The following is a 10,828-nucleotide window of genomic DNA, read 5'->3' as shown; positions in this document are numbered from 1 at the left end:
CTGTGAACAGACATCATGACCAAGGCAAATCTTATAAAAGCAACATTTAAATGGGGATGGCTTATAGCTTCAGAAGGTTCAGTCCATTATCATCAAGGTAGGAGCCTGACAGCATCCAGGCAAAGCAGAGAGGTCTAAATCTTCTAGCAGAACACCGACTTCCAGGCAGCTAGGGTAAGGGTCTTAAAGCCCAGGCCCTCAGTGAAATGCCTACTCCAACAAGGCCACACCTCGGAATAGTGCGACTCCCTAGCGCAAGCCTATACAAACCACCACAGTCCCCCAGACCCACGTGGAGGCATATGCAACACAGTGAGAAACAGACACAGCAAGGTGAAAAGAGAGATGGAGAGAAAGTTTATTCTAACGCTTCGACTTTCTCCAAGGACACAGGGAAGCTACAGCAGGACCTGCAGACCCTACTGTCTGCCCTCAGGAGTCTCACCTGGGACCTGCTCTCCTTCCCCTCTGCTTCCTCCCAGGTGCACGCCTGCCCCTCCCCTGGACCACTGTCCTTTCCCTCTGAGATTTCCAGGCTCCTCCTACAGCTAATGTTCACATTTCTCCCATTTGGCTCGCTGTCTTTCTTTCCTGCCTGGTGGGATTGGATGCGCACAGATGTAGTCCTTATAGACCTATGTCTCACCTTCCTGTCACAGGGCAAGGACCCTGACACAAGGGAGACTTTCCAGCCAACCAGTAATGCCTGTCCTCTTGGGTAGCCAATCTTTTTGTCATCTGAGTTCATATCCAGCATCTTCTTCCTGGGGGCCTTGCTCTAGGGAAAGAGAGTCCTCTGGTTCAAGGGACTCCTCTGTGTTTTAGAGCCAGTCACATTATTCTTTGGAAAGCTTTTTGATGTCACAAGCTAGGACTCTTTTGCTTTTATAGATGTATAGAAGGTGACTTAGTGTCTACTCTAAAGTGCCCACCTCTCTCAGAACGCACAACAAAGCGACATGAGGAAGCCTGAATGTGTGCCTGAGTCTCAACTTGTTTCCTGCTCTCCAAGTGGACAGGGCTGTCACCAAAGTCTCCAGCTTTCTGTTTGTCCACAGTGTGATGGTGAGATGGTGATTCCGGTGTGTTTATACAGCCGTGTAGGGGACACTTTTAGAATAGCAAGAACTTGCCTGCCCATGGTGATGACAGGCAACTCCCAGAGTCACTGAAACAGCAGATGGGAGTGGCTAACAAAGAAAAATAGAGACACAACTCTCCACTGCCCAGTGTTATCTTCTCCAGACTCAGTTTCCCATGCGTAAAATGGGGAAATGAATGGACCTCAAAGGGGGAAGGGGAGGAAGGAGTGTGGGAATTCCCACAAACTGAGTGTGTTGCCCAGGGCCGGAATAGTCAATGGACCAAGGTAGAAAGCCATGGGTTCTTTCTGGTTTTTTTTATTTTTCGTATTTAAACACTAGCAGGGAAGCACCAATGAGCTTTGGGCCACCCAGGCTTACCTCAGGTGCTCCCCTCGCCCATGGACCCACATGGGGTAACACTGTGATGAGGTAATGATGGGGGTTTCACTGTGAAGAGGTTCTGATGGGCCTCAGTTGCTTATTATTGCTATGATGTCAATACTGAGGCAACATATAGAAGGGAGCTTGCATTGGGATTATGCTTGCAGAGGCTGAGAGTTCATGTCCTTTTTTGCTTGCTTGCTTTCTGGCTGCCTGCCTGCCTGGTTGGTTGGTTAGTTGGTTGGTTGGTTAGTTGGTTGGTTGGTTAGTTGGTTGGTTGGTTAGTTGGTTTTTCAACAAAGAGTTTCTCTCTGTAGCTCTGGCTGTCCCAGAACTCACCTTGTAGACCAGGCTGACCTCACACCCATGTACATCTTCCTGCCTGACTCCCAAGTGCTAGACCTAAAGGCATGGGCCATCATGCTCACATCTTGAACCACAAGCCAGAGGCAAAGTACAAATAAAAGCCCTACCAATATGCCCCAGAGACACGCCTCCTCCAATAAGGCCACATCTCCTCATCCTTCTCAAAAAGTTCCCACTTGGGAACAGACCAAGGACACAAAGAGATAAACCTGTGGAACCATTCTAATTCAAATAACCACAGAGTTCAAAGGAGTCAGAGCTCCTGGGGCTGGGGAGACAGGTCCAGAGTGGAGAATACATTAGACCAGCTCACGATGGGGGAGGGCATGATGAAATTTTCTGAAATTATCCTCCCTCTAGTCCAGATGGAGCCTCCAACCCTCAACCTAACGAAGAACAGAGACAGCTACAGCCTGCATTGGGAAACTCAGAAAATACCCACATATATTGAGCACACATTCCAGGTCCAGTACAAGAAGAAGTCAGACAGCTGGAAGGTGAGGTCTAGGACCCAGGGGATGTTAGGGACAGGGAGGAGATGAAAGAGAGAACATTCTAGGGAGCCCTACTTGCAAAGGGGTGACCCCTGTGTCTTAGCACCCACAAGGTCAACAGGGGACAGTCCAATTTCTTGATGAAAGATTCAGGCTCAGAGAGGTGACATGACATGATGACATGACCATTGCTACCCTTGAGCTGAGAGGCCAGACTGGCAGAGGAATGGAATGAAGGATAGAAAAATCAACAAGGCCTGGGTGTATTTCCTCCATAGAAGCAGATATGACCAATGGGACAGCTGCTGAGGGCCAAGCTGATCGCAAGGAGTGTCCAGCCTGCATCACACACATACACACACACAAAGGCCTGCCAGCTAGATGCAGACCTTGGGGCTCCACAGAGACTAACACAGGACCAGTCAGACAGAATTCTAACTTCAGACAGGAAATAGGGAAACCGAGGCCAGCAGAGAGTCAGGAGAAAGTCAGTCCTGACCCCAACTCATAGGCTAGGACCCAGCAAGCTAGCATGATGTTCCCGGATCAGACAGAAATTCGGCCAAGGCACAGCAACAAATTGGGAGGTGGAGATAACCTGGTCTTGGGCTGGATGCAGCTGTCAGGGCTGGAAGGGGTGGCATCGGGGGCCACCACAGTGGTTAGTTACAATGAGCTCATGATTGGCACTCTGGGCTGAACTAGAGACTCAACGGGTCTGGAGGTAGCTGCCAGGAAGGCAGCTGAGCCCTGATCCTGGCGATGGCTCAGCTTCAGTACATCTGCCTCGGCAGGACAGCAAGACAGAGAACCTAGATCGAGCCCATAGCATGGACCTGCCCCAGCTGGAGCCAGACACCTCATACTGTGCCAGGGTGAGGGTCAAGGCCACCTCTGACTACGATGGGATCTGGAGCGAGTGGAGCAATGAGTGTACTTGGACGACTGAGTGGGGTATGTCCCTGAGCCACCACCACACTCCTGGGACAGCCCTACAGCACTGGGCAAGGGAGGCTGAGACCCACTCTACCCTGTGTCCATCCCTGCGGGGTGCACTTGGTATATTACACACACTGTAAGTGGGGACTTGGGGAAAAAGTAGAGCTGGTACCCAGGTCTCTATTTATATAGGGCTCTTGGCTTTCCTAGTAATGTGATAGCCATTATGGGCCAAGCTGGGTTTCTTGTTACAATGGCTGCAAGCTAGTCTATCTATGTACACAGATAAGTTGGAAGGTTGCTGGGACCCATTCGTCCTGCTGATTTCCCTTCCCTTGAAACCTGCATTCAATGCTGGGGCATCCCATAGTGACTGCCTGACACACACTGTGCAAGGTGGATGTGGAGTGGTGAATGGTAATGAAGCATTCCACATAGTTAGCCCTGTCAAAAGGGGGATCTCAGAGTGAGAGTCATTCTGGAAAAAAGAGGGTTGGAGCCATGAACTCGGGAGATGGGGAGGGGACTTACAAAGCCCCAATCAAGAAGGCTAGGGGACCTTCTGCTGGAAACCTTCCCATCTCCTCTGACCCTCCCTGGATCAGAAATCCATTGCCCATGCTCCTTATTTCAAGACGTCCTCCCTGTTGCCAAGCTCAGTCATCCCACACACAGGGCACTTGCTGCTGCTTAGGGCAGAACTTCCCATATTGAGGACATGGTTTCTTCCCAGGAACCTGGCCTTTCTCACAGAGGGCCTGGGAGACACTAGCCTCCTCCCTTAGCCTGCAGCTTGTGCCTCCCATCTAATACTGCTTCTCCTTGTTGATCAAGTGATGCCCATGCTGTGGATAGTCCTCATCCTGGTCTTTCTCATCCTCACCTTGATCCTGGCCCTCCGCGTTGGCTGTGTCTATGGGTACAGGTAAGTGCAGTCTGTGCGCAGAGGAAAGTGGAAACAGGGCTCCGGGGTCACAGAGATAACACAGCTGGGGACACTCTCGTTCCCAGCCTACCATTCACTCCCCTACCATTCATTCCAGTTTCCCCTCTATACATGGGCACAGAAGTAGCTGGCACAGAGGTCTCTGGACCCTCGCATACACATGTCCCACCCTCCTGCTGTCTTCCAGGACATACAGGACATGGAAGGAGAAGATTCCCAACCCCAGCAAGAGCCTCCTGTTCCAGGTAGGAAGGCAGGCCTGGCTGCTGGCTCCCTGACCCATTCCTGCCCCACTGGGGAACGGTGGGGAAGCTGGAAGGCCAGGCTAGCAGGAGGTGGGTCTCTGGTATTGCCTGGGTGCCCGAAGGAGGAGTCTCACAAATTGGCCTGAGTTCTGTCTGCAGCCACAGACAGAACTCAGAGCCTTGTCCTGCACGAGATGGCTCAGGAGAGTCTGCTCCTGAGGTAGAAACTGGACTGAGTGGCTCCAGGACAGGACTTGAGCACTGCACAGTAAGATGACTTGGAGCTGGTTGGAGAGTAGACTGCAGCCAGGGTGTCACCAGGGTGTCAGCTCCTGAGACAGGAATGTGAAGGACAGAAGCACCCAGCTGTCCGTGTCTCACAGAACAATGGCCATGGGAAAATACCAGTGCCATGAGAGAAGAAGCTATAAGGAACAACATGGCTGCTCCCTTCAGGAGCTTTAGGGCTAAGGGAACTCACGACCCCTAGGATGCCTCTTCATTTCTTGGAGTCAGAGGCCTGAGCTGGGCCCCACCGTGGCGGCATTCTTCCCATGTATGGAGCTTATGGAAGACACCATATGCACATGTGTCCTTTACTGTCCCCTTCTTCCTGAGGTGCCACACTCACAGACACAAATGCCCTTTCCTTTCCAGGATGGAGGTAAAGGTCTCTGGCCTACTGGCAGCATGGCAGCCTTCACCACCAAGAACCCCATGCACCAGGGGCCACAGAGCAGCCTTTTCACTGAGCAACAGGGGTGAGTGGTTGGGCTCTGACCCTTGGGAAGCCTGTGGGAGGAACCCTGTCCATGGTGCACATCACGGTAGCCTGTGGGTCTCTGAATAGGCGAGAGGAGGTGATGCCCACTGCAGCAAGCTGCACTCCAGGTAGACCTGAGGAAGACTTTTTCTGACTCCCAGGTTGGGGTGAAACAGACCAGGGACCAGAGGCAGCATCCTGGTGCAGGAAATTTCTTCTTGCCAGGTGCCCTATATAAGCCCTGCATTGCAATGGCCTCATGGGTGACTGAAAGTGCACACGGTGGGACCTCAGCCTGCTAAGCCCACGTGTCAGGGAGTCAGTCTCCCAGTGTGGTACCCAGGCAAGTGTGAACCCGGCCCTGAAGGTTTACACTTGCTGCACGGAGCAGATTAGAGCAAACATTAGGATGGTGGTGTGAACTGAACCCTGGGCCCATGACCCTTTGGGACACTGGACATACACCATGTCATTCACAGGACCTCATGCCTCCGTGCTTACTGTGAGACCTGGAGGGGATTCTGGCCTTCTGTAGAGCTCACCTGCTCTGGGTTTACAATAAGTGTCTAGGTTCAACATCTCTGCCTGTATTGTCCCCACAGGGTGTCATATACACATTTGGAGGACAAAGACCTGTCACCTCTCACCGTAGAGGACCCTAACATGATTCTAGATCCACCATCTAGGCCTGATACAACCCCAACTGCCTCATCCGAACCCACGGAGCAACTTCCCAATGTTCAAGTACATGCACCAACTCCTTCTGGCAGACCTAGGAAGCAATTACCCAGTTTTGACTTCAATGGGCCCTACCTGGGGCCTCCCCAAACCCACTCCCTGACTGACCTCCCAGGACAGCTGGGTTCCCCCCAGGTGGGTGGGAACCTGAAGCCAGCACTGCCAGGCTCCTTGGAGTACATGTGTCTGCCCCCTGGAGGACAAGTCCAACTGGTCCCATTGTCCCAGGTGATGGGACAGGGCCAGGTTGTGGATGTGCAGTGTGGGTCCAGCCTGGAGACCACAGGGAGCCCTTCTGTGGAACCAAAGGAGAGCCCTCCAGTTGAGCTGAGTGTGGAGGAAGAGGAGCCAAGGGACAACCCAGTGACTCTGCCCATAAGCTCTGGGGGCCCTGAGGACATTATGGTAGCCTCTGATTATGTCACTCCTGGAGATCTGGTGCTCACTCTGCCCACAGGGCCCCTGTCTACCTCTCTGGGCCCCTCTCTAGGGTTGCCCTCAGCCCAAAGCCCCAGTCTCTGTCTTAAGCTGCCCAGGGTCCCCTCTGGAAGCCCAGCTCTTGGGTCACCCGTGTTTGAGGACTATGTGGAGCTGCCTCCAAGTGTGAGCGAGGCTGCCAAGTCCCCTCCAGGCCATCCTGCTCTTCCTGTGGCAGGCAGCCCCACAGCCAGCCCAGGAGAGCCCAGGGAGGAAGTGGGCCCTGCATCCCCACACCCCGAAGGCCTCCTTGTTCTTCAGCAGGTTGGGGACTACTGCTTCCTCCCTGGCCTGGGACCTGGCTCCCTCTCACCACACAGTAAGCCACCCTCCCCAGGCCTGTGCTCTGAGACTGAGGACCTAGACCAGGACTTGTCTGTGAAAAAGTTTCCCTATCAACCCATGCCCCAGGTGCCAGCCATTCAGTTTTTCAAATCCCTAAAGCAGCAGGACTACCTGTCCCTGCCCCCTTGGGACAATAGCCAGCCTGGGAAGGTGTGCTGACTCTGCCCCCTCCCAATCTCACCAGCAGCCTGCCACCTCAGCCTGTGGTCCTCAGCCAGAGCATCCCCACAGAAGCCTCACTGAGTCCACACTCTTCCTCACTCCCAGCCCTGACACAGCATTACCCACGGTGAGCCCTGTGTGGTCTGTTTAGGGTGTAAGAACTGCTGAGGTCAGCTTCTCCACTGCAGGCATTGATAACACAACACATTTCTGGTTCTGTGTGAAAGGTGGGAGGCTCAGGTGAGCCTCTTGCGAGGTCAGACTATGAAATCGAGCAGGCTCTTGTGGCTACAAGAATAGCCGTGGTCCTCTATGTTTGTCTGAAGCTCCTGGGGAGACCTGGGTAACCTTGTAGAGGGTACTTGGGACCCTCCTTGTGTACAGAAATCACTGATGTGGATGAAGCTGGACACAGCTATGGCCAGGCTGGAGGGATGAGAAGCAATGGAGAAGGCTGGGAGTCTAGAACTCATGGTGTCAACTGCAGACCAGCTAAGTTATGGATCCAGGACAGCACATCCAGAAACTTGGTCTAGACAGCTGAGCTGTTCGTTCATTCTCCCTCAAGAGCGTAGCCTGTATACCTGTGCTCCCACTGGCCTTGGATGAGGGTCTGCTGTGGCACTGTGGCCCTTGGCAATTACCACCTTCTTGACAATCCCGGCACGGTGGCATTACATCATTCTCTTCTCACTGGAGTTGTTTGTTCATGGTCATGTTTGCAAATTGCCTTTGTATGTGTCTTGACTATTGGCTTTTTGGGGGGGGGTGGGGAGGTGGGGTTGGGAGCTGAACTCATGAACAGTTTTGTCCCTCAGGGTGTCTTTTTTTGGATGAGACTGAATCGCTCTTTGCACATAGCCTTTTGTGGGATACACACGTCTCCCCTGAATGGGCTTATTTTGTGCAGGTAGCACAATGGCTCCCTCAGCCATTGGGTGTCTGCATTGCTGTGAGATGGGTCACCGAGTCACACCAGTCTTTGGGGCCATATTTTCAGTTGCCTTTGTTTTAAATGTACATGTGTCTTTGTTTATATTCTTTCTGGTTCCTTCTGCATCTAAAGCCTTGAACAGGAGGCTGTAACTTCTCTAGACCACATGCTCGCTGTGCAGAGTTCTGTCTTTATATGTTCTGTGGACCTGGAGTTAATGAACATTGTATCATTTCTTCACCTATTTATGCTCTGTCAGGCACTCCATGACCCATCAGTTTATGAACTGGATCTAGTCTGTCCTATCCCCCTGGCCTCACTCACTGGATGGCAGCCACAGCTCTTCATATTTGATTTTAACCCAAAGCAGGCCGATCAAGTGTTTCTTGTTCTCTGTTCACTGCAGTAAAGAAAACCACGAACATCTTGAATGTATTTCAGTGGCAATGTTCAAATTCAGCCTGCCAACACTTTCTAAAGTGACCCGCTCTAGAGAAACAAACAGGACCAGCCTCCATGTTAAGATATGAACTCCACAATGCCTTGCATTAAGACGGAACATTGTAAAAAAATATTTACATACAATAAAACATAGCAAAAAACAAGGCAGTGTGTCTGTGTAGTGTGTGTGTGTGTGTGTGTGTGTGTGTGTGTGTGTGTGTGTGTGTTGGAAGTTGGGGGTGGGGACATATCCAATGCATGGGTGCCTTGTAAAGTAACTGGGTTCCATAGGCCTGGGTATTCAGTAACTTAGGCACCTGCATCCCTCAGAAGAGAAGAGGAGGAGGTGTGGGGGAGGGACTGTGTGGGAGATGGTAATCAGAATGTAAAGTGCATAAATAAATTACCTAATGGAAAAATAGAAATATAAGCATTATCCAAGGGTTAAAAAGGAAATCATAATCACTTAGTTTGCTACAGAAAAGACAAAGGTCTACATTGGAAGAAAGACTAATGGTTCCAACACAACACCACTCTTCATGCTGGATGGAATTCAATTCAGACCTTCCACTTTGTACAAAATAAATTCTACTTGTATCAAATTCTGAAGAGTGATGAACGCCACCCTCACTGTATCTGCTTTGGGAACATGATGACTTGGGAAGACGCAAATATTACTCAGTCCTTCCAGGTTAAGAACACTCAAAGGCACTGTGCCTCGGATTGGAGATTTTATGTGAATGAGTGTTCTCAAACACTCAACTTGAGAGTTCTAAACCAAGCCAGGGCTAAAGCCAGGATGGAGTTCCTTTAGAGGGTTGCTGGGAATCTCACAGAGCTCATGCTAGGTCACATGGGAGGGTTCTGATGTTGGGTCATGTGGTCCCACCAATGCCAAAGGCTCTGAAATGTCTCTGTGAGGAGAACCCTAGAGATGGGTGGGGATCATTTCTCATACCATCCCTTTCCCCTTTACATGGGTGATTGTTGAATTTCAGGGAAAGGAAAAAGGAGACAAACAGAGAAAACTTAGGCACAGACTCATGCCTGATTAAAGTGCTGGGAACAAGCAACCATTGAGTGCCCAGCCCTAAGCAGAGCAGGGATATCTACCCTCCAAGGCTGAGGAACCTCCGTGGAAGAGGGGAGGAGAGTGTGCAAGGGCCGGGTGATGGGAGTATCTGCTGTGAAGCACTGACTTATTGAGATAACGTGGCCATTACAGTCATATTGCACTATGGTTATATGGATAAGGCGTCCCTTGTCACGTATCTTTAATCTTTAACACTCAGTGATTTCCAGGAGGAGGAGTGCTGTGTTCTTCTGGAGTGATGTTTTCACATTCTCACAAGTAAATTCCACTCACACTCACATCAACAACCCTATTTAATCATGGTTCCTCAACACACAAAGCACCAGATATCTGTTGTGCTAGGATGCCAAAGAAGGGCAGCAAAGGACAGGCCATGTGGGATTGGCACACACTCACAGACAGGATCCCAGTGCACATGGATGGCCTTGGCTCTCAAAAGTCGAAGACTCTTCCACAGGTCCTTTGTGGCAAACACTGACTTCCCGGGCCGATCTTATCCAGGAATTGATCACCCCACTTTGTGCTTATCTGAGTCGACTTCCCTTTCTCTCTTGAGCAACTGCAACTACTAAACCTCAATTCTTTATCTCCTGAGCCTGCAGATGCTCCTGACCCTGCAAATACTCCTCAGCCTGCAGATGCTCCCACAAAACAATTGGTACCCAGGCTCTCTGCTTGCTGTGTCTCTCCTGAGCGATCAGGTCTGAGTATGTGTCCATTCTCACCTAGCTAAGCTTTCGATGACAGCCACCTCTACCTGTTCCTACTACCACCTCCCTGGCCTTCATTCTGTCCCCACAGACTTCCTGTGACATGATTCAGCCTCTGACCCTTCCTCACAGGGTGGCCCTCTACCCCAGGCTTACCCGGCCTCACTCTAGAGCGTGGAAGAACGTAGGCCACATTTCCAGTTAATTACCTGACCAGCTCCATTTGAGCTTTCCCCATGTCACACCTGACCCCTCTGTCGTCTCCCTCTGGCTGCTTAACCACCACGGGTAGAGCACGTGTAACCTTCTGGGAGCACTTGGGGCTAGAAGAACTAGGAATATTCACATACATACAAGGGCTTTCTAAAGTGCAGGCGCAAGTCTATACAAGAGAGTCACTTGTGTGTTGTGTGCCTCTTATACACAACTAGAGTCCTGCATTTGGCCTGTGGCCTGACCCCACAAAGTAAGACATGGAATTTCTCACTTGTAACACCATGCCACCATACATTTTGGGGTTAGCCTTTCTTAACCTGAGTTTATGCAGCTCCTGGCTGCATCTCCTTCCTCCTGTGCCACAGATTGTCCCCTTTGACCCACACCCCTACCTACCAACAAAACTCAGGTCTGACCCGTCTGTGAGCCTCAGACCTCCAATGGTTCTGAACCCGCCTAACTTTGTGAAGAGAGCTATGGGCAGGACCTCTGA

General features: G+C 51.2%; 1 protein-coding gene across 1 annotated transcript in view; it reads left to right on the top strand.

Annotated features, from left to right (window-relative positions):
• Positions 1–7,240, top strand: part of LOC110334519 (cytokine receptor common subunit beta-like) — a gene marked incomplete at its 5' end in the record, with an annotated part of 13,150 nt that extends 5,910 nt beyond the window's left edge. The window contains 5 exons of the mRNA XM_029547866.1: positions 3,121–3,280; positions 4,100–4,190; positions 4,399–4,456; positions 5,114–5,217; positions 5,822–7,240. Coding sequence (XP_029403726.1) covers positions 3,121–3,280; positions 4,100–4,190; positions 4,399–4,456; positions 5,114–5,217; positions 5,822–6,938 — 1,530 coding nt within the window. The remainder of the gene's footprint in view (positions 1–3,120; positions 3,281–4,099; positions 4,191–4,398; positions 4,457–5,113; positions 5,218–5,821) is intronic.
• Positions 7,241–10,828: the final 3,588 nt, after the last annotated feature.

The sequence above is a fragment of the Mus pahari genome, chromosome 17 (genome assembly GCF_900095145.1).
Source record: "Mus pahari chromosome 17, PAHARI_EIJ_v1.1, whole genome shotgun sequence".
NCBI lineage: Eukaryota > Metazoa > Chordata > Mammalia > Rodentia > Muridae > Mus > Mus pahari.
The sequence above is the reverse complement of the archived record's forward strand: the minus strand, read 5'-3'. Positions and strand labels throughout refer to the sequence as shown.